The 21,672-nt window shown below is 53.1% G+C and overlaps 1 protein-coding gene across 3 annotated transcripts in view; it reads left to right on the top strand.

The window, feature by feature from the left end:
• The window catches only part of LOC119970356, a 94,519-nt gene that overhangs the window by 13,403 nt on the left and 59,444 nt on the right, over positions 1-21,672 (top strand). For all 3 annotated transcript variants that reach the window (XM_038804829.1, XM_038804826.1, XM_038804828.1), the window contains exon 2: positions 10,387-10,458. In XM_038804829.1, coding sequence (XP_038660757.1) covers positions 10,396-10,458 — 63 coding nt within the window. In that variant the 5' untranslated portion in view covers positions 10,387-10,395. The remainder of the gene's footprint in view (positions 1-10,386; positions 10,459-21,672) is intronic.

The following is a 21,672-nucleotide window of genomic DNA, read 5'->3' on the forward strand; positions in this document are numbered from 1 at the left end:
TACAAATTCGCATTCACTTTCAAAACTCAGCAGTACACGTGGACATGCCTCCCACAAGGATTCCACAATTCACCCTCCATTTTCCACCGACAGCTGGCAAGTGGATTAGAAAAATTTTCCCGACCCGATTGTCTGGTACAGTATGTAGACGACCTACTACTGCAGACAGACACAAAGGCAGAGCACATTTCGCTTCTGGCCGAACTCCTAGAACTCTTAACTGAAATTGGCTGTAAAGTTAACCCGAAAAAGGCCCAAATATTGGAAAGTAAAGTGATGTATTTGGGATCAGTCATCACGCACGGCAAACGCGAGATCGAATTCAAAAGAATTGATTCGATTGTCAAATTGCCCCTTCCCCAGAATGTTTCAGCCCTCCGGTCGTTTTTAGGACTGGTTGGCTATTGTCGGAACCACATCGACGGATTCGCGACAAAAGCCGCCCCACTTTCAGACCTCCTTAAGAAAGGAGCCCCCTGGGAATGGCTTCCGCAGCATACAGGCGCTGTGGAAGAGTTGAAACGAGCCCTTAGTGCAGCACCCGCGCTGCTAGTCCCCGACCAACTTTCACCGTACGCAATAGAGGTAGCGAGCACCGATTTGACCCTCTCGGCCGTGTTGCTTCAAGAACGGCACGAGCAGCTAAGACCAGTGGCTTATGCCTCCCGACTGTTAGACCCAGTAGAACAAGGATTTTCAGCCTGTGAGAGGCACCTCCTTGCTGTCTTCTGGGCAGTACAGTACTTTTCCTACATAACCGGACTAAACCCCATCACTATTCTGACCGAACACACACCCACACAGCTACTCCTAGACGGTCGACTGAAGGACGGTTCAGTTAGCCAGATTAGGGCAGCTAGGTGGACCCTACTTTTACAAGGACGGGACATTACAGTAAAACGGACACGCACCCACACATACTTAGCCGACAACCTCCAATACCCCGGACAGCCCCATGACTGTGAAATTGTAGCTCCCCTGCATAACACAGGACCCTTTTTAGCCAAAACACCCCCCAGGAAGATAGGGAACCCAAAACAAAGCCCCCAGCCCACAGACACGTGTGGACCCTTGAGGATTTATGTAGACGGTTCCTCCACAGTTTTAAATGGTGAGCGTATCACAGGATGCGGCATCTATGTAGAGGACGCGCAGGGGCGCGCTCTCGAAGAAATCGCTCTTAAGTTACCAGGTCACTTAGGCGCGCAGGCAGCAGAGCTAGCAGCCATAGCGTACATAGTGGACCACCCCGATTCTTTCCCCAGCCCAGCAGACATATATTCAGACAGCTTATATGTCTGTAATAGCTTGACAGATTTTCTGCCCCTGTGGAGGACACGAGGTTTTGTCTCCGCAGACGGAAAACCCCTTCCATCAGCCCCTTTACTCCAGCATATCCTAGAGAAAGCGAAGGACAGGACCTTCGGCATTATAAAAGTTCGAAGCCACCATAGGTCATCACCCCCTGGGAACGTAAAGGCCGACGCATTGGCTAAGGCAGGTTCCAGGAGAGGACACTTATGGACCCCCCCAGCTAGCGCACCAGCTAGCGCCCCTGTGAGCGCAGTCCAAGTCTCACAGACTGATATTAAAGATCTCGTGGCAGCACAAAAACAGGACGGAGACCTCAGGGAGGTTTTCAAGGGAAACTTTGTGCCTGCTTACGAGCACTTTAAACACGCACTGACCACACATGAGGGTGTGATCATTAAGGACCGACTTTATGTGGTCCCACAGCAGGACAGGAATCAGATGATTGCCTTGTTCCATGACGGACACGGGCATCAGGGAATTGATGCAACAACGAGGCACCTCAGGCAACTCTGTTGGTGGCCTAATCTCAGGAATGATGTAACGCACTACATAGAGAATTGCCTGATTTGTGCTCAGAATAACCCGGACAGGTATTCTAAGAAGGCACAACTTCGGCATACTCGCCCAGTTAACGGCCCTTGGACAAACCTCCAGATCGACTTTATAGGTCCATTGCCCCCTTGTCGGAATGGCTATAAATACGTTCTGGTGGTGATAGATACCTTTACCAAGTGGGTAGAGGCATTTCCCTTGCGAACAAACACAGCTAAGACAGCTGCAAAGATCCTGACCCACCACATCTTCACGAGATGGGGTTTACCCCGAAGTATCGATTCGGACCAGGGATCTCACTTTACAGGACGGGTCATGAGGAACGTCCTGACAATATTCGGAATCAAACAGAACTTCCACATTGCGTATCATCCACAGTCCAGCGGGATTGTGGAGCGCATGAATCGGACCCTAAAAACTACCCTTAGGAAAATGGTTCGACAGAACAATTCCACATGGGATTCAGTGCTCCCCTTTGCACTTATGTTCATAAGGAACACTGTCTCCACATCGACAGGATACACACCACACACACTCATGACCGGACGCCCTATGAAAGGTACAGAATTCCTTTTAGGACTGGACATGACAAGCCCCGAAGTGACGGCCCTCACACATGAAAAGGCAGTTAAAGATCTAGTTGAGACTGTGAGGTCTGCACAGCTCGCAGCCGCAGTCCAGCTAGGGAAACGCCGACAGCAACGTACTGCCTGTTTCAATAAGACCGTCCACACCACAGAATTCCAGGTTGGGCAACAGGTAATGTTATCTGTTTATAACCCCAGCAGTTTTTTGGCTCCAAAATATTCCGGTCCCTACTCAATTTCGGACAAAATTAGCCCCTCCGTTTACAGGATAAAGTATCCTAATGGGAAGACCGCGTGGTTCCATATAAACCAGTTAAAGGCATATGGAACACAGGCCAACCATGCTCACCATGTCCTGCTGGATGCAGCAGAACACTTCACCCCGCCCACCAGAGACACTTTTCCACCATCCCCCTCACAGACCAGTTCATCAACGGACTCGCCCACGACTCCGCCCACTGACCACTACAGACCACGCCCCGACACGCCCACAAGCTGCCACAGCAGAGACAGTAGGACAGACACTGACTCTGAAGACAGCGACACCACACAGCCATACAGCCCACACTGCACCAACTACGACCCCGACTCCAGTGACCCCATGGAAGTCACTTACCTCAAAAACCCCGAACCACCCCCCGACCCCGACTACCCCGACAACACACTCGACGCTACCCAATGGCACAGGGACAATTCCTACAGACTTGTCCGCAATGACGAAAGTGACCCCCGGTCACACAACTCCAAAATAGCATGCCTGATCCACACAAGGGTGTGGGATCCGGGAGAGCAGGACGACACGGTGTCTGACTCCCGACACGGCAACCCCTTTGTGACCCTGTTCACAGAGGCAGAATCAAAGTGAGGTGTCCAGATGATGTAAGATAGGAATCGTTTGAGGGAAACGATGTCCTTTCTGATGGAACCTGCACGTATGTTTGTCTTCGTTTTATGTTTGTTTGTCTCCGGATTGTACAATGTTTCAGTTGGAGGATGGACATCTTCTTTTCAGCTGAAAAGATTGTGACCACCTCACATGCACGTTAGTTTGTCCGCAGATACTTCTGAGAACTTCGGTTTGATTGGAGATCTTTTCCAAAGTTGTAACACTTGTGGCAGCCTGGTGAGCAGCTCACCGTATCGTCTAAAATATCTGAAGACCAGCTCATGTCCTCAGTTGGAGCATCTTGGCTCCCTTGGTTTCTTTTTTAGGTGCCCCTCTATTCGGCGAAATAGAGGCTGCAAGTCATGGTCAACACATTCGTACCCGTTTCTTTCCAGGTTACTCAGGCAGTGGACAAACGGCACTGAGGACCCGCCCTGTCTGAGAACCAACCCTTGGTCAGCCAAGCTCGGGTATGGCACAGCACGCCCTACCCGGGGATTCCATCCAACTCGTACCCGTAGCGGCCCATACGCAACTCATTCGGATGTTTGTTTCCAAATTTGTTTTCATTTTACGTTAGGTAGCCCTTCGGCCACCATCCCACATGCTATTTACATCCGGGAACATTCGGATGGTAAATCAGCAAAGCCTGCGAGACGGCTCGCAGAAGGAAGGATTGTTAGGTGTATGCTGGTCTTTAAATTCGCTTTTTGAAAAAAAAAAATGAGGGGAGTCACAGGGTGTGACTTAGCCAGTCATTTTAAAGGGTCAATTGGGTTTTGAAAGACAGATGCACTAACAAGTAAAGGTCTTAAACTGTGTATTGACAGATACTGTGCTTGATCCCAAAGGTTTCAAAGGACGAGACAGAGGTCGAAGCCAGGATTGTCAATACCGGAGGAAGAAGGAAGAGAAAGAAGAAGAACAGCAAAATGATGGAAGCCCACTTATTACTATTTAATGTCATATGTATATGTGTGGAAACAAGACACGTTTCCCCCACAACCCCCACCGTAAATGTTAGTACAGCAAACCCCCAGTGCTCAGCTCTGATCAGCGAGGTTCAGACCTGGTGTACTAAATTCATGACGTGGTACTCCATGTCCTACATAATCGAATCACTGTTGGTGATTGCGATCCTCACCATCCTAGTGCAGACCCTCAGGTTGAGGAAATGGAAGAGGAGAGCCTCTCGTTCCAGCACCTCACCCATCTATAGAGTGCAATCCCCCATCTTCGGATTCCACCAAACCCCTCAACCCCTCACTGATTACAACACTCTGTAAATAAAATTCAGCCATGTATTATATTGTTCCATACTCGACTGCCGAGTTGGGAAGTGTGATGTTGTGGTGTGAATGGTTAAGGTTTAGAGTGATTAAATGTTTAAGTTAAGGTTAAGGTTAATAGTGATAGGTAGAGGTTCCCAATTGTAGTAATGCATGTCCCTTTTGACATAGGGCCAAGTAGAGATGTTAGTTAAAAAATTTTTTCTCTTCTTCCCATAGTTTAGAACAGAGTAGAACAGGAACTGGCAAGAGGTCAGAACACAAGGAGGCAAAGTACATAGGTGATCCTTCACAATAGTATGATTGTGAGGATCACAAGGAGGGAATGTAGCCATGCTGGCCACGCAAAATGGACACTGAGCCAAACTAAAATGGAAGGCTGCTGGGAAACAGACAGTTCAGCCAGAACAGCAGTCTGCAAAGAGCAGTTTGCATTCTGCAGCAGCAGAAACCAGTTTGGGCTCAGGTAAAGAGACCTTAGCTAGGTGCAAATGGCAAAACGCTTTGCATGCTAATGAGGCCATCAGACTTGAACACCCACACAATAGATACATTTGGTTCTGAATGGACACATTCCAATCAAGACCCAGACATCGAGGCACCAGAAACCTCCGAACAAAAGGACATAAGAAACGCCCCCTCCATCACGGAGACCCCCTCGCATTGGGGAATTAATCCAGTATCGATAAGAAATTGATCCAATAGGTAGAGCCCGCCCGAGAAGAGGGAAGGACAACGGAACCCCTATAAAAGATAGGGACCTCGTGTTGTCCGGTCTGTTAAACCTGTGCTCCGGCCCCGACTGACACCTGGTATCCTGACTCCAGCCGTTGAGCACCAGCCGCCGAAACCGTAAGTTCAACGCTCGCTACGCGATCCAAGCCCGCTAGACTCCCAAGTGCCAGAACGCTTGCTGAAGGCTGCAGACAAAACCAGGACGAAGGCCTCGTTCTCTGACCTTGCCTGTTCCTGTTAGATAAGTATTCTGTTTGCTTATGTTTAGTTGTAGCTTAGTCTCTTAGTGTGTGTGCATGAGTATTTATTATTAACTGTATAATAAATATTGATCGTTTGAACTTGACTAATCGGTGTATCGTCTTTATTACTTTGAACTTGACCTTGGAATACTTGTGACGTTGCCTATACGGCAGCTGGCGACTCCAGAGCTTAAATAATTACATAGAACAGAGCCTAGCAGTGTTAAGCACACGTCGAACCCGGAGGCGTGTTAATACACTCCAATAAACGCGTTTTACGCCCATAGTAAAACGTGCAACACAGCTCAGGTACAGAAAGGAAGCTGCTGGGGCAGCATGGGCTCTTATATCCTGCCTTGCAGGGTGGAGCTACAATACAGGCTCGACCAATAGAAAGCATACATTATCTATCAATGGTCTTCCAGCATTACTAGGTAGCATAATACCTCGACACAGACTACCACATTCACCCCCTTTTTAAAAAAAAGAGTCCGGCGGGGGTGGTGGCTTGGTATTACAACATGGTAACGTGGTAGAGGTTATGGTTATGGAGGTACCGTAATACCTCCGTACAGCATTTTGCCTTATTATTGTAACTATTTACAATTTTACAAGTTTACAATTAACTACGCACATGTGCCTCGGGACAGGGCATCAGGAGGCTCGTTTAGCTTCCTGGGACGATACAAGATCTCGTAGTTATAGGTGGAAACTTCGAACCTCCACCGCAAGATCTTATCGTTTTTTTTATCTTGCCCCGCTGTGCATTATCAAACATGAAGGCGACCGACCATTGGTCAGTGAGGAGAGTGAATCTCCTGCCGGCCAGGTAATGCCTCCAATGTCGCACAGCTTCTACTATGGCCTGGGCCTCCTTTTCGACTGAGGAGTGGCGGATTTCAGAAGCATGGAGGGTTCGTGAGAAGAAGGCCACGGGTCTGCCCGCTTGGTTGAGGGTGGCCACCAGACCTACGTCAGCCGCGTCGCTCTCGACCTGGAGAGGGAGGGATTCGTCGATGGCATGCATCGTGGCCTTTGCAATGTCTGCTTTGATGCGGCTGAAGGCCTGGCGGGCCGCTATCGACAGGGAAAAACTGTGGATTGGTTCAGAGGACGGCCTTGTCTGCATAGTTGGGGACCCACTGGGCGTAGTAAGAAAAAAAAACCTAGGAAGCGCTTCAGGGCCTTGGAGCAGTGAGGGAGGGGAACTCCATAAGGGAGCACATACATTCAGGGTTGGGGCCTATCACTCCATTTTGCACTATGTAGCCGAGGATGGCTAGGCAGTCGGTGCAAAACACGCATTTATCCTTGTTATACGTAAGGTTAAGGATTTTTGCGGTCTGGAGGAGTTTTCGCAGGTTGGTGTCGTGGTCCTGCTGGTCGTGGTCGCAGATGGTGACATTATCGAGATATGGGAATGTTGCCCGTAAACCGTATCGGTCAACCGTTCGGTTCATCTCTCGCTGGAAGACCGAGATCCCGTTAGTGAGACCGAAGGGAACCCTTAAAAAGTGGTAGAGCCGCCCATCTGCCTTGAAGGTAGTGTACTTGCGGTCACTCATGCGGATGGGGAGCTGGTGGTAGGCAGACTTAAGGTCCACCGTGGAGAAGACCTTGTATTGCACGATCCTGTTTGCCAGGTCGGATATGCGGGGGAGAGGGTGCGAGTCCAGCTGTGTAAACCTGTTGATGGTCTGACTGTAGCCGATGACCATCCTATGCTTCTCCCCGGTCTTTACCACCACTACTTGAACTCTCCAGGGACTGTTGCTAGCTTCGATGACTCCTTCCCTCAGTAGCCGTTGGACCTCTGACCTAATACAGATTCGGTCCTGGACACTACCATCTGCTCCTGGTGGCGACGGGTTTGCAGTCTGGGGTGAGGTTCGCAAACAGGGAAGGTGGATTGACCTTGAGGGTCGCGAAGCTGCAGACAGTGATGGGGGTACAGGGCCGGCGAATTTGAAAGTTAGACTTTGGAGATTGCAGTGGAAGTGTAACTCTAGGAGTGTGGGTTAGACTTCCACGCAGAGGTGGGAAAGGACGTGGAGCCGGTAATTTTTGAACTCCCTTCCCTGGACCGTGAGGTTTGCTACACAGAACCCCTTTATTTCTACTGAGTGGGAACCAGAGGCCAGGGAGATTTTTTGATTGACCGGATGGGCGGGGAGAGAACAGCGCCTTACCGTGTTGGGGTGTATGAAGCTCTCCATGCTCCCAGAGTCGATTAAGCAGGACATGTCCATTGATTAGCACCATTGTTGTAGCAGTTGAGAGTGCTCGTTGCTGAGACTGGTCCAGGGTCACCAAGGCTAAATCGTGGCAGCAGCTGGGTGTTGTCGTCGGGCGGTGTGTGGTCATCTGCACGAGGTCCTGGGAGTCCATCCAAGATGGCGGCGCCCACTGGTCGCACGTGGCTGTGGGTGCACAAAATGGCAGCGCCCATCCATCACACGCGCCGTCAGCGGGACAAGATGGCGGCGCCCGGAGGCCACACGTAGCCCTGCAGGAGTAAAATGGCGGTGCTCGCTGGCCGCACGGGGCACGTGGAGTGGGGTTGTAGTGGCGGGCCGCATTCGCTTCCGGAGACCGCAGCGACCGCCCGGCCTGGCATATCGCCACGAGGTGGCCCTTTTTGCCACACTCTTTACACATGGACGAACGGGCTGGGCAGTGTTGCCGGGGGTGTTTGGCTTGCCCGCAAAAATAGCAGCGGGGCCCCCCGGAGTTGCCGGGCCGTCTTGCAGCGCAAGTTTGTGGGGGTATGTGGGGCATTGCCTCGGAGTCGGCTGCACAGGGATTCCACGCTGCCCAGGCGGCTGCCGCGCGGTCAGGGGCGTAATCGCAGGCGTTTCGGGAGGCCATATCCAGGGAGCCGGCAAGGGCTCATGCCTCCTTGAGGCCTAGAGTTTCTTTCTCCAGCAAACGCTAGCGGATTTGAGAGGACAGCATACCTGCAACGAAAGTGTCCCAAATCAACGGTTCAGTGTGGTCGTTTGCTGGAACTTGCGAGCAGCTGCAGTTTCTCCCCAACATTAGGAGCGCATGGTCGAATTCTTCCAGTGACTCATCAGGAATTTGTCGCCTCATCGCTAGTAGATGCCGGGCGTAGACCTGATTTACAGGGCGAATGTAATGTCCTTTCAGCAACTCCATCGCGGTATCGAAGTTGTCCGCGTCCTCGATGAGGGTGTAGACCTCTGGGCTCACCCTCGAGTGCAGGATCTGCAGTTTCTGTTTTCTTGTGTGTGTGTTTTCGGCCGTTCTGAGGTAGCCGTTGAAGCACGCCAGCCAGTGCTTGAAAGTCGCCGTCGAGTTTACAGCATGGGGTCTGAGTTGCAGACACTCCAGCTTGATTCGGAGCTCCATTCTTTAAATCTAGCTTATTAATTGATGTATGATCAATGATTACTAAAGCGAGGTTGTAGTCCAACTGAAGGCTTTAATAAGCTAGATGTTTCCACAGGCAGCTCAGGTACAGAAAGGAAGCTGCTGGGGCGGCACAGGCTCTTATACCCCGCCTTGTAGGGCGGAGCTACCATACAGGCTCGACCAATGGAAAGCATACATTATCTACCAATGGTGTTCCAGCATTACTAGGTACCGTAATACCTCTACACAGACTACCACAATGACCCTTTCCATCACTTTACTGATGATCGAGTGTAGACCGATGGGGCGGTAATTGATTGGGTTCGACTGTTCCTTCCTCTTCTGGACTGGGCATACCTAGGCTGTTTTCCACATTGCCGGGTAGTTGCCGGTGTTGTAGCTGTATTTAAAAAGCTTGGTTAGGGGTGTGGAGCACAAGTCTTCAGTATTATTACCAGAATGTTGTCAGGGCCTTTGCAGTTTCTGGTGTCTGAGCCATTTCCTGATATCAGGTGGAATGAATTGAATTGGCTGAAGACTGGATTCTGTAAAGCTGGGAACCTCAGGAGGAGGCTGAGATTGATCATCATTTGACAATCTGGCTGGACATGGCTGCAGATCCTTCAGCATTGTTTTTTGGACAGATGTGCTTGCATACCCCAACACTGAGGATGGGGATAGTTGTGGAGCCCCCTCCTCCAGTTAGTTGTTTATCCACCTCCATTCACAGCAGAATGTGGCAGAGCTTAAATCTCATCTGTTCATACAGCTAAGTCTATTGCATGTTGCTTCTGCTGTTTGGCATTCAATAATCCTCGGCTATAACTTCTTCAAGCTGACACCTGCTGCTGCTCCTCATTGATCCACAGTTGACCCCCTGGCTTGGTCGTAATGTTAAAGTGTGGGATATGCCGGGGCATGAGGCTAAAGATTTGTGGTTGAGTACAGTCCTGCTGATTGCTGACCCACCGTGGCTCATGGATGCTCAGTTTTAATTTGCTAGATCTGTTTGAAATCCACTCCATTTGGCACAGGGCTGGTGCCACATAACATAATGGAGGGTATAATCAACTTGAAGATGTGACTTTATTTCCACAAGGACTGTGTCATGGTCTCCTGCCAATATCAGCATGGACAAATGCATCTGCAGCCGGTTGGTGAGGATAATGTTAAGCATGATTTTCCCTCTTGGTGGCTCCTTCAGCACCCGCCACACACCCAGTCTAACATCTGTGTCCTTGATGACTCGGCCAGTCAGTCAGTTGCTATCGAGCCACTTTCACAAAAGAAATAGGAATGTAGAGTGTATTAACATTTCATAATTCAATTATGTTTCTGGGTTATAATATTAACAGCTTGCTAAAAAATAAGCTGTTGAATTTCTACATTGTGCTTAATACCTGCAGAATTCTAAGATGAAAAATGAAGAGGAATGGAGCGATGAAGGAAACCCTCAAATTGAAAGCACCCCCATTAAGGTAAGAATCAAAGGGAAAATAACAAATTGACATGTGTTAATGTGTTTCCTGAATCTACTAATAATTGCATTTGTGCAGTGTACTGAAATATGTGTGGCACAGTGCACTAACACACTCATATTGCCATTATCTTGCAGCACCATTCCTAATTTTCAGTCTCAGTATTGTAAAGAAAATTAGGCCCCTGGAAGAGTCAATATTACCCAAAGACATGGGTTTTCTGATAATTTTTTAAATTAACAATTTAAATGTGTTGGGTTCCCAAAACACTGACAACAAGGACTTGTCACAAACAATCGTTTATTCATCTGCTGATCAGCTACTTAATGCTGCACTTCCTGCACTATTACCTGCTCCACTGTCTTCAGAGGGTGATAAGGTCTGAGCAGCGCTTTCTTCAAGTGCACCGGGCTAATGCATATCCTGACCATGCCACCTTTCTTTCCTGCAGCCACCATTGCAGAAACCTCTTCTGTGGCCTTGTCGGTAGGAGTTATGAAACCTTGTGTCATCATGTGATGCAGCTGATTAATTATGGTCTGCTTCTGGTACTCTTCTTGCAGTTGGTACTCTTCTCTTGGTGGTACTGAATCATATTGTGTACAACTGGTCGCATACCAGTGGCTGTACAGTTGAAGAGCTATTTGTATGCTGCAATTCCTGGGGCCTGGTGTTTTAAAGCATGCACTTCTGGACCAAGGTGGAGGTGCCCCAATGTAATGCTGATCCGAAGATCAAATTGTGGCCATGCGTTCTGGTCAACGATATGAAATTGAGCCTGTCCTGAGTGCAGTGCAAATCATGTTGAGGATGATGAAGGTCTCACTCTTTTCTATAATGGTGCCAACAGTCCTGCAATATAATGTTGTGGGAGCTCTGGGGTTTTGCTGCTTTGGCTGAACTCCAGTTCATTCCTCTTGATGCTCCTACCCATGGAGAACTGAAGTTCTGCCGTGTTGCTGATGGTAGAGGAAGGCCACTGTGGTTTTGTTGTGCAGCATTTTGCAAAATGATTCCATTTTCTGCATATGTTGCATCCTCTGCCATATGGGAAACATGCTGTTCTGAGGGTAATGGCCACTGCAGTTGAGCAGGATTCTCACTGTACTGTGAATACTTCTGTTTTCCCACCTAAAATCTCTGCATTTTAAAATTGTTTGTTCGACATACAGATGCTGATGGCTATTTGTAATGTTAAATCATTCTCTCAGTCCAAACTTAGTCTTTTGGAAGAGGAAATGTAAAACCCTCCGATCAAAAAAATTCAATGAAACACTAAAAGGTAAAAAAGCACCTACATACATTAATTCAATTATATTAGTGTATGCCAGAGTATCGCTATGTTTTTACATTATTCTTTTTTTTAAAAATAATTTTTATTGGAATTTTTTACAGAAAATATAAAAATATAACAACAAGTATAGCAACAAGCAGTAATATGCAACTAACAGCCCCATAACACCGACAATTCCCCCCATACCGTAACATCACATGTATCACACTCCCCCCACCCCCCCCCCCCACCCCCCCAACAAGAGAACTTAACCATAAATTAAAATTTAAAAATCAAATTTAAATAAAATAAGCCAACATAATCAACGTCCCCCCTCCCCCACCCCCACGGGTTGCTGCTGCTACTGTCCCAGTACCCTATCGTTGAGCCAGAAAGTCGAGGAAAGGTTGCCACCGTTTAAAGAACCCTTGCACCGATCCTCTCAGGGCGAATTTAACCTTCTCAAGCTTAATGAAGCCCGCCATGTCATTGATCCAGGTCTCCACGCTTGGGGGCCTCGCGTCCTTCCACTGTAGCAAAATCCTTCGCCGGGCTACTAGGGACGCAAAGGCCAGCACACTGGCCTTTTTCGCCTCCTGCACTCCCGGCTCTACCCCAACCCCAAAGATCGCGAGTCCCCATCCTGGCTTGACCCTGGATCCCACCACCCTTGACACCGTCCTCGCCATCCCCTTCTAGAACTCCTCCAATGCCGGGCATGCCCAGAACATATGGGCATGGTTCGCTGGACTCCCCGAGCACCTGACACACCTATCTTCACCCCCAAAGAACCTACTCATCCTCGTCCCAGTCATGTGGGCCCTATGCAGCACCTTGAATTGGATGAGGCTAAGCCGCGCACACGAGGAGGAAGAATTAACCCTCTCCAGGGCATCAGCCCATGTCCCGTCTTCGATCTGTTCCCCCAGTTCCCCCTCCCACTTCGTTTTCAGCTCTTCTACTGACGCCTCTTCCACCTCCTGCATAAGCTTGTAGATATCGGATATCTTCCCCTCCCCGACCCAGACCCCCGAGAGCACCCTGTCACTCACCCCCCTCACAGGGAGCGCAGGGAATCCCTCCACCTGCCGTCTAGCAAATGCCTTTACCTGCAGATATCTAAACATGTTTCCCGGCGGGAGCCCAGATTTCTCCTCCAACTCCCCCAGGCTCGCAAACCTTCCGTCGATAAACAGGTCCCTCAGCTGTCTAATGCCCGCTCTATACCATCCCCGAAATCCCCCATCCATGTTCCCCGGGACGAACCTATGGTTCCCCCTTAACAGAGCCTCCATCGAGCCCCCCACTTCTCCCCTATGTCGCCTCCACTGCCCCCAAATCTTGAGGGTAGCCGCCACCACCGGACTCGTGGTATACCTCGTGGGAGGGAGCGGCCACGGCGCCGTTACCAGGGCCCCCAGGCTTGTATCTCCACAGGACGCCCTCTCCATCCGTTTCCATGCTGCCCCCTCCCCCACCATCACCCACTTGCGCACCATCGATACATTGGCTGCCCAGTAGTACCCCGAGAGGTTGGGCAACGCCAGCCCCCCCCATCTCTACTCCGCTCCAAGAAGACCCTCTTCACCCTCGGGGTGCCATGCGCCCAAACAAATCCCATGATGCTGCTGGTCACCCTTTTAAAAAAGGTCCTAGGGATAAAGATGGGCAAGCACTGGAAGAGGAACAAGAACCTCGGGAGAACCGTCATTTTGACGGATTGCACTCTGCCCGCCAGCGATAGCGGCACCATGTCCCACCTTTTAAATTCCTCCTCCATCTGTTCCACTAGTCTGGTGAAGTTAAGCTTATGAAGAGCCCCCCAACTCCTGGCCATATGCACCCCCAGGTACCTGAAACTCTTCACTGCCCTCCTGAAGGGGAGCCTCCCAATTCCCTCCTCCTGATCTCCCGGGTGCACTACAAATACCTCGCTCTTTCCTAAGTTCAGCTTATAGCCCGAGAAGCCCCCAAATTCCGCTAACAGCTCCATCACCCCCGGCATTCCCCCCTCTGGGTCCGCCACATATAACAGCAGGTCGTCCGCATACAGCGATACCCGGTGCTCCTCCCCACCCCGCACCAGACCCCTCCACTTCCCTGACTCCCTCAACGCCTTGGCCAGCGGTTCAATCGCCAGTGCAAAGAGCAGGGGGGACAGGGGACACCCCTGCCTGGTCCCACGATAAAGCCTAAAATACTCTGATCTCCTTCCATTTGTGACTACACGCGCCATCGGCGCCGCGTAAAGCAGCCTCACCCATTTGATGAATCCCTCCCCAAATCCAAACCTCTCCAGCACCTCCCACAGGTACCCCCACTCAACTCTATCAAACGCTTTCTCTGCGTCCAGCACCACCACTATCTCCGCCTCCCCCTCCACTGCCGGCATCATGATAACATTGAGCAGTCTCCGCACATTCGTGTTGAGCTGCCGCCCCATGACAAATCCTGTCTGATCTTCATGAATTACCTCTGGCACACAATCCTCTATCCTGGTAGCCAGGATCTTCGCCAGCAACTTAGCGTCTACGTTAAGGAGCGAGATAGGCCTATCGCACTGCAAGGGGTCCTTATCCCGTTTTAGGATCAAAGAGATCAGTGCCCGCGACATCGTCGGGGGCAAAGCCCCCCCCCCCCTCCCACGCCTCATTGAAAGTTCGCACCAGCAGGGGACCCACCAGGTCCGCATATTTTTTGTAAAATTCTGCCGGGAACCCGTCCGGCCCCGGGGCCTTACCTGACTGCATTTGCCCGATCCCCCTGACTAGCTCCTCCAACTCTATCGGCGCCCCCAGCCCCTCTACCAGCCTCTCTTGAACCCTTGGGAAACATAGCCTGTTCATGAACCTCTCCATCCCCTCTCTCCCCCTCGGAGGTTCCGACCGGTACAATCCCTCGTAAAAGTCCCTAAAGACCCCGTTTACTTCTATGAAATGAAATGAATGAAATGAAAATGAAATGAAATGAAAATCGCTTATTGTCACGAGTAGGCTTCAATTAAGTTACTGTGAAAAGCCCCTAGTCGCCACATTCCGGCGCCTGTCCGGGGAGGCTGGTACGGGAATCGAACCGTGCTGCTGGCCTGCTTGGTCTGCTTTATAAGCCAGCGATTTAGCTTTGTGAGCTAAACCAGCCCCCTTCTGTCCCCTTCTGCACTACATTTCCACCCCCATCCTTCACTCCCCCAATTTCCCTAGCCGCATCTCGCCTACGGAGCTGATGCGCCAACATCCTGCTCGCCTTCTCTCCATACTCATATACCGCGCCCTGCGCCCTCCTCCACTGTGTCTCCGCCTTTCTGGTGGTCAACAAGTCAAAATTGGCCTGCAACCTGCGCCGTTCTCCCAGCAACCCTTCCTCCAGTGCCTCCGCGTATCTCCTGTCCACCTCCAGAAGCTCTCCCACCAGTCTCTCCCTCTCCTTCCTCTCCCTCCTTTCCCTGTGGGCCCGGATGGAGATCAGCTCTCCCCGGATCACTGCTTTCAGAGCCTCCCAGACCATCCCCACCTGGACCTCCCCCGTATCATTGGTATCCAGATACCCCTCAATGCTTCTCCGAACCCTCTTACACACCTCCTCCTCCGCCAGCATCCCCACATCCAGGCGCCAGAGCGGGCGCTGGTCCCGTGCCTCCCCCATCTCCAGATCAACCCAGTGCGGGGCATGGTCTGAAATCGCTATGGCCGAATACTCGGCATCCTGCACCCTCGGGATCAATCCCCTGCTCAGGACAAAAAAGTCTATCCGGGAATAAACCCTATGGACGTGAGAGAAAAAGGAATACTCCCGCGCTCTCGGTCTCCCAAACCTCCAGGGATCCAACCCTCCCATCTGGTCCATGTATCCCCTCAGCACTTTGGCCGCCGCCGGTCTCCTACCCGTCCTTGAACTGGACCGGTCCAGTGTGGGATCCAGCACTGTGTTAAAAGTCTCCCCCCATGATCAGGCCCCCTGCCTCCAGGTCCGGGATGCGGCCCAACAATCGCCTCATGAAGCCAGCATCATCCCAATTCGGGGCATATACGTTCAGCAGCACCACCTTCTCTCCCTGCAGCCTACCCCTCACCATGATATATCTGCCCTCCTTGTCCGACACCACCTCAGCCGCCTCAAACGCCACCCTCTTCCCCACTAGAATCGCCACCCCCCCGGTTCTTCGCATCCAATCCTGAATGATAAACCTGCCCCACCCACTCCTTCCTCAGACGGACCTGGTCCGCCACCTTCAGGTGGGTCTCCTGGAGCATAGCCACGTCCGCCTTCAACCCCCTTAGATGGGAGAACACCCTGGTTCTCTTAACCGGCCCGTTCAGCCCCCTCACGTTCCAGGTAATCAGCCGGATCAGAGGGTAACCCGCCCCCCTCCCCCGCCGATTAGCCATAGCTTGGCAGATGTTCGCCCCAGGCCAGCACACCCCGCTCGACCCGTTCCCCATGGCGATAGCGCCTCTCCTCTTCCCCCCAGGCCCCCATCGGCTCCTTCCTCGTCGTTCCAGCAGCAACGCGGTATTCCCCCCCCCAGGCTAGGACCCCTCCTAGCCACGACGCACCCTCCATGGTACTTCCGTGAGTCAGCTGACTTCTGCTGACCCCGGCAGCTCCCGCCAAAACCTATCCCCTCCCGGCTTGGGGTCATCCCCCTCTTGCCACACCTCCTTGGCATTGCTGCAGCGTGGGAAAAAAGACCCGTAGAGGTCCTGGCCCCACCGCAAGCTCCACCCCCCCTGCCCCACAGCGCGGGAAACCAGAGGAAAGCCCGCGCTTTCACACTGCCACACCCCACCCTTCTGACGCAGTTCCCCAAAATCCAGTTTCCCCTCAATCCCCAGCCCCGTACAGAAGAGAACATATAGAACACAAACCCCCAACACTCCCCACCTAACCCACAACCATGCCCAACAAACAAACCCACCCGTAACCAGAGCAAACAGAAAACCAGCATACATAACACACATGTCGAAGTTGAAACAGTTGGAACAAAACAGCCACAGCGGAAACAACGCCGGCCAAAGTATGTTCCCAGGCCCTAGTTCGAGTCCAGCTTCTCCGCCTGTACAAAGGCCCACACCTCCTCCGGGGACTCGAAGTAATGGTGCCGGTCCTTGTATGTCACCCACAGGCACGCAGGCTGCAGCATTCCAAACCTGACCTGCTTAGCATGAAGCACCGCCTTCGTCCGGTTGAATCCGGCCCGCCGCTTAGCCACCTCCACACTCCAGTCCTGGTAGATCCTCACTACCAAATTCTCCCATTTACTGCTCCTCTCTTTCTTGGCCCAGTGCAGCACACTCTCCCGGTCACTGAATCGGTGGAACCGCACCAGCACCGCCCTCGGGGGCTCACCTGCCTTGGGCCTCCTGGCCATCGCTCTGTGCGCTCCCTCGAGCTCCAGGGGCAAATGGAAGGACCCCGCTCCCATCAACGAGCTCAACATCGTGGTCACATACGCCGGGAGATCCGACCCCTCCAGCCCCTCCGCCAGGCTCAGGATCCTCAGATTCTTTCGCCTCGTGCGAACGTCCAGCTCCTCCAAGCGGTCCTGCCACTTTTTATGAAGTGCCTCGTGCAACTCCACTTTCCCCACGAGGACCACGGCCTCCTCCTCCCTTTCAACGGCCTGCTGCTGCAACTCCCGGATAGACACCTCCTGTGCCGCCTGGGTCCCAAGCAGCTTGGTCGTAGTTGCATTCATGGAGTCCAGCAGCTCAACCTTCAGCTCAGCAAAACAACGTAGGAGCGAGGCCTGTTGCTCCTGCGCCCACTTCCACCAGCCCTCGGGTGTTGCGCCGGCCTCCATTTTGTTTTTCTTCCCCCGTTTTTTTTGGGGAGTTACTGCAGCCTTTTTCACCATATAGTGTGGGGCAAGTTCTTCCAGGCACCTTCCCCCACCGGGATACGTAGCAACAGCACCGTTTGGGGCCCTCAAAATGGCCCAAAAGCCCTTAAATAGCGGGAGCGCCGGCCGCCATTTTGCTTTTTTCTCCCTTTTTTGGGGGGCGTTACTGCAGCCTTTTTCACCAGATAATGTGGGGCAAGTTCTTCCAGGCACTTTCCCCCACCAGGATGCGTATAAACAGCGCCGTTTGGGGCCCTCAAAACGGCCCAAAAGTCGCTAAATAGCAGGAGTGCCGGCCGCCATTTTGTTTTTCGTCCCCCGTTTTTTTGGGGGAGTTACTGCAGCCTTTTTCTTCTTCCCACTCCAGGTGAGCACCATATAGTGTGGGGCAAATTCTTCCAGGCACCTTCCCCCACCGGGATGCGTAGAAACAGCGCCATTTGGGGCCCTCGAAACAGCCCAAAAGTCCCTAAATAGCGGGAGCTGCCGAACGTGCGGCTTAGCTCCGCATAGCCGCAACCGGAACCTTTTACATTATTCTAACACAGACCAAAAGCACCAGTGGTAATCTAGACAAAATTAATGATCTCAAACCTATATTTTTTTCCGTGATGCTACGAACATGAAGGTTGGGATTGAGGATATTGTCCTGTATAATGGCCCAGGGTTTAGAAAACTCCAAAGTATATCATGGAGTTCACCTGACCCACGACCTTTAATAGATTTTGGTTATGGGGAGCACAAGGCTCCACTCTCCAGGTGTTATGCAACAGAAAGCTAGGGCGTGGTGCAAAATCTGTGTCGTCAGAGCGCGACGCCCGAATGACGCCGCGCCGTGTCTTAAAAGGCGCGATCTGCGCACAGAAGAGCCGGGGAGCAGAAGAAGGAGGAGAGATGGCCGAGCCCTGAAGAGCCGCACCGAGTTTCCGGGACACGGACCTGGACACCCTCCTCGATGAGGTGGAGCTACGTAGGGCCATCCTCTGCCCAAGACGTGGGCATCGCCAGCCGCCCAGCACAGTGAGACGCGCCTGGCGTGAGGTTGGCACCGCAGTGAGTGCTGTGGGGCAGACCTCTCTGTCCAGGGAGCAATGTAGGAAGAAGCTCCAAGACCTCACCAGGGCTGCCAGGGTAAGTGCCACAAGGGTGCCCCCAGGTCACAACCAACCCCCCCCGCCATGTCCCTCATCAACCTCCCCCCCCCCCACCCCTCCGGGCACGGGGGGGGGGGGGTGCGAGAGTGAGTGGAGGGGGGTGGACAACGTTGCACCCGACCCACATGATCACCACAGCCCTCTGGAGAGATGCCATGGTGTGGGTCCAACTTTCCCCCCCACCCAGCATTAATGTAGCCTACATCTGAACGCCCTGATGATACCCGCCTAATTGTGATGCTCTATCCATTCCCCCCCACAACAGGACAAGACAGCTCACAACAATCGCGAGCGTATGAGAACCGGAGGGGGTTCGCCTGTGCTGCACCCCCTAATCATTTACGAACAGAGGGCACTGGACCTCGCTGGGGGATCCGCCACCCGGGAGGTCGCGCAATGCGAGGTTGGTGGCGCAGAAGCAAGTGAGACAACCCTGCATGCCCAACCCCCAGCCCATCCTCTCTCCCCTCACACTCTGCCCACTGGACCACCCATCCTCTCCCCGCTCACACTCTGACCACTGGACCACCCATCCTCTTCCCCCTCACACTCTGCCCACTGGACCACCCATCCTCTCCCCCCTCACCATCTGCCCAATGGACCATCCATCCTCTCCCCCCTCACACTCTGCCCACTGGACCACCCATCCTCTCCCCACTCACCATCTGCCCAATGGAACACCCATCCTCTCCGCCCTCACCATCTGCCCAATGGACCACCCATCCTCTCCCCCCTCACCATCTGCCCAATGGACCATCCATCCTCTACCCCCTCACACTCTGCCCTCTGGACCACCCATCCTCTCCCCCCTCACCATCTGCCCAATGGACCACCCATCCTCTCCCCCCTCACCATCTGCCCTCTGGACCACCCATCCTCTCCCCCCTCACACTCTGCCCTCTGGACCACCCATCCTCTCCCCCCTCACCATCTGCCCTCTGGAACACCCATCCTCTCCCCCCTCACCATCTGCCCAATGGACCACCCATCCTCTCCCCCCTCACCATCTGCCCGCTGGAACACCCTACCTCTCCCCCCTCACACTCTGCCCACTGGAGCACCGTACGCCCGGCTGAGCGTGTCTAACGAACCCCGTATCATTGTGTTCGCCAGGCCCAGCCGCCGAACGTCCAGGGCCATCTCGGCCAACACAGCGCCGACCATTCGCAACGTCACCCACAGCCAGGGTCGCACACCAGAGGGTGGCAGGAGGTCGGCCAGGAGGGCCATCCTCTCAATCCGGGACTCTGGAGGGGGACGCACAGAGGACGGACAGAGACGATACTGCTGCCCATTGGATGGACAGTGACGATGGTCATGGCTGTGAGTTGCCCGAAGGTTGGGCCATGAGTCACGACAGTGACGGGGACAGGATGGGGATAGTGGACGCAGACGCACAGAGGACGGCCACGCAGTCGACGGAGTCACCAGGTGCGGAACATTACATGGCCCGGCACAGGGCGCACGTGGCCCATGAGTGGGACCAGGACACATCGGACTTCCTAATGGATGAGGAACTAGAGCTTGCGGCACTGCTGTCTCCCACACCATCCACCATCGCAGTGACACTCCCCTCTGTTGGGCACATAAGTGATGAGGCTCCTGGGTCATGGTCTGGTGTGCACCACACAGCTGAGCCGGTACAGCAGGCGGAGTTCGGAGCAGCCGAGGGGCTGGACACTCGGAGGGCAGCCCAGGCCCAGCATCCAGCTGCCGCCCAGACGGTTCCCGGGTTCCTGGATTTACTTGACCCACCCGGACACCCGATGCATGTGGAAACCCAGGGACACAATAACGAGATGAGGGCCATCTTCCAGCAGCTGCAGACGCAGTTGGAGGAGTCCATCTGCGTCCAGGAGCAGGGAGTGGTGCCGCTCATCACAGCCACCCAGGCCGACACCGCACGGGTGGCGTCCGCGGTCGAGGCAATGGTGGAAATGTTTTCGGCCATTTGTCAGGTTCTGCAAGGCGTCGGGCTTCACGTGCACGCTGATGCACGATCAATTGCATGAAAGACTCAGATTGGTACAACCGTGGCTTTATTACAGTCAGATGCGTGGCCTCCTGCTGCAGCTGGCGAAATGGCTGATCAGGAGGAGGTCATGCATATTTATACAGCTCATTGTGGGCGGAGTTAGCCGGCAGGGGCTACCGGCGAACCTGTAGTGCAGGTCCTACCTTATATCCCCTAATACAGGTGCACACAGTGGATCACGACATTCACCCCTTGTTAAAAATGAGTCCGGCAGGGGTGGCGTGGAACTATAATCAGATTTACAAATAATTTACAGAGGGGAGGGGGGAAAAAAAAATGTCCATCTTGTAGTCGGGTGCCCGTCAGAGGTTAAGTCTGTCCAGTGGTTTGACGGTTCGCTGGGAGCGACGTAGCAGTGATGGCGATGTCGGTGCTGGCGGTGTCGGCGTTGGTGCTGGCCAGTAGTTGGATGACTCCGGACGCGTGCCGAAATCTTCCTCGTCCTCTAGCGTGGGCAGGGGAAGGAGGGATGGACCTGGTGGGGCTAATGCTGGGAGCGCTGGGGGAGGGGAGGGTGGCACGTGGGTGGGGAAGTGTGTGTGAGTGGAACCTGAGGGAGCCAGGTCCCTGAGTGAGACTGTATCCTGGCGGCCGTCGGGGAACTCCACATAGGCATACTGGGGGTTGGCGTGGAGCTGGCGTACTCTGTCCACCAAGGGGTCCGCCTTGTGGAGTCGGACATGCCTACGTAGAAGAACCGGTCCTGGAGCTGCGAGCCAAGCCGGGAGCGACACCCCGGATGTGGACTTCCGAGGGAAGGTAAAAACACGTGCATGGGGTGTATTATTTGTGGCGGTGCACAGTAGAGACCGGTTGGAGTGCAGTGCATCCGGGAGGATCTGCTGCCAGCGAGAGGCTGGGAGGTTCCTGGACCATAGGGCCAGCTGGACGGCCCTCCAAACCATCCCGTTCT

Source organism: Scyliorhinus canicula, chromosome 8, assembly GCF_902713615.1.
Source record: "Scyliorhinus canicula chromosome 8, sScyCan1.1, whole genome shotgun sequence".
In the NCBI taxonomy this organism is placed as follows: Eukaryota; Metazoa; Chordata; class Chondrichthyes; order Carcharhiniformes; family Scyliorhinidae; genus Scyliorhinus; species Scyliorhinus canicula.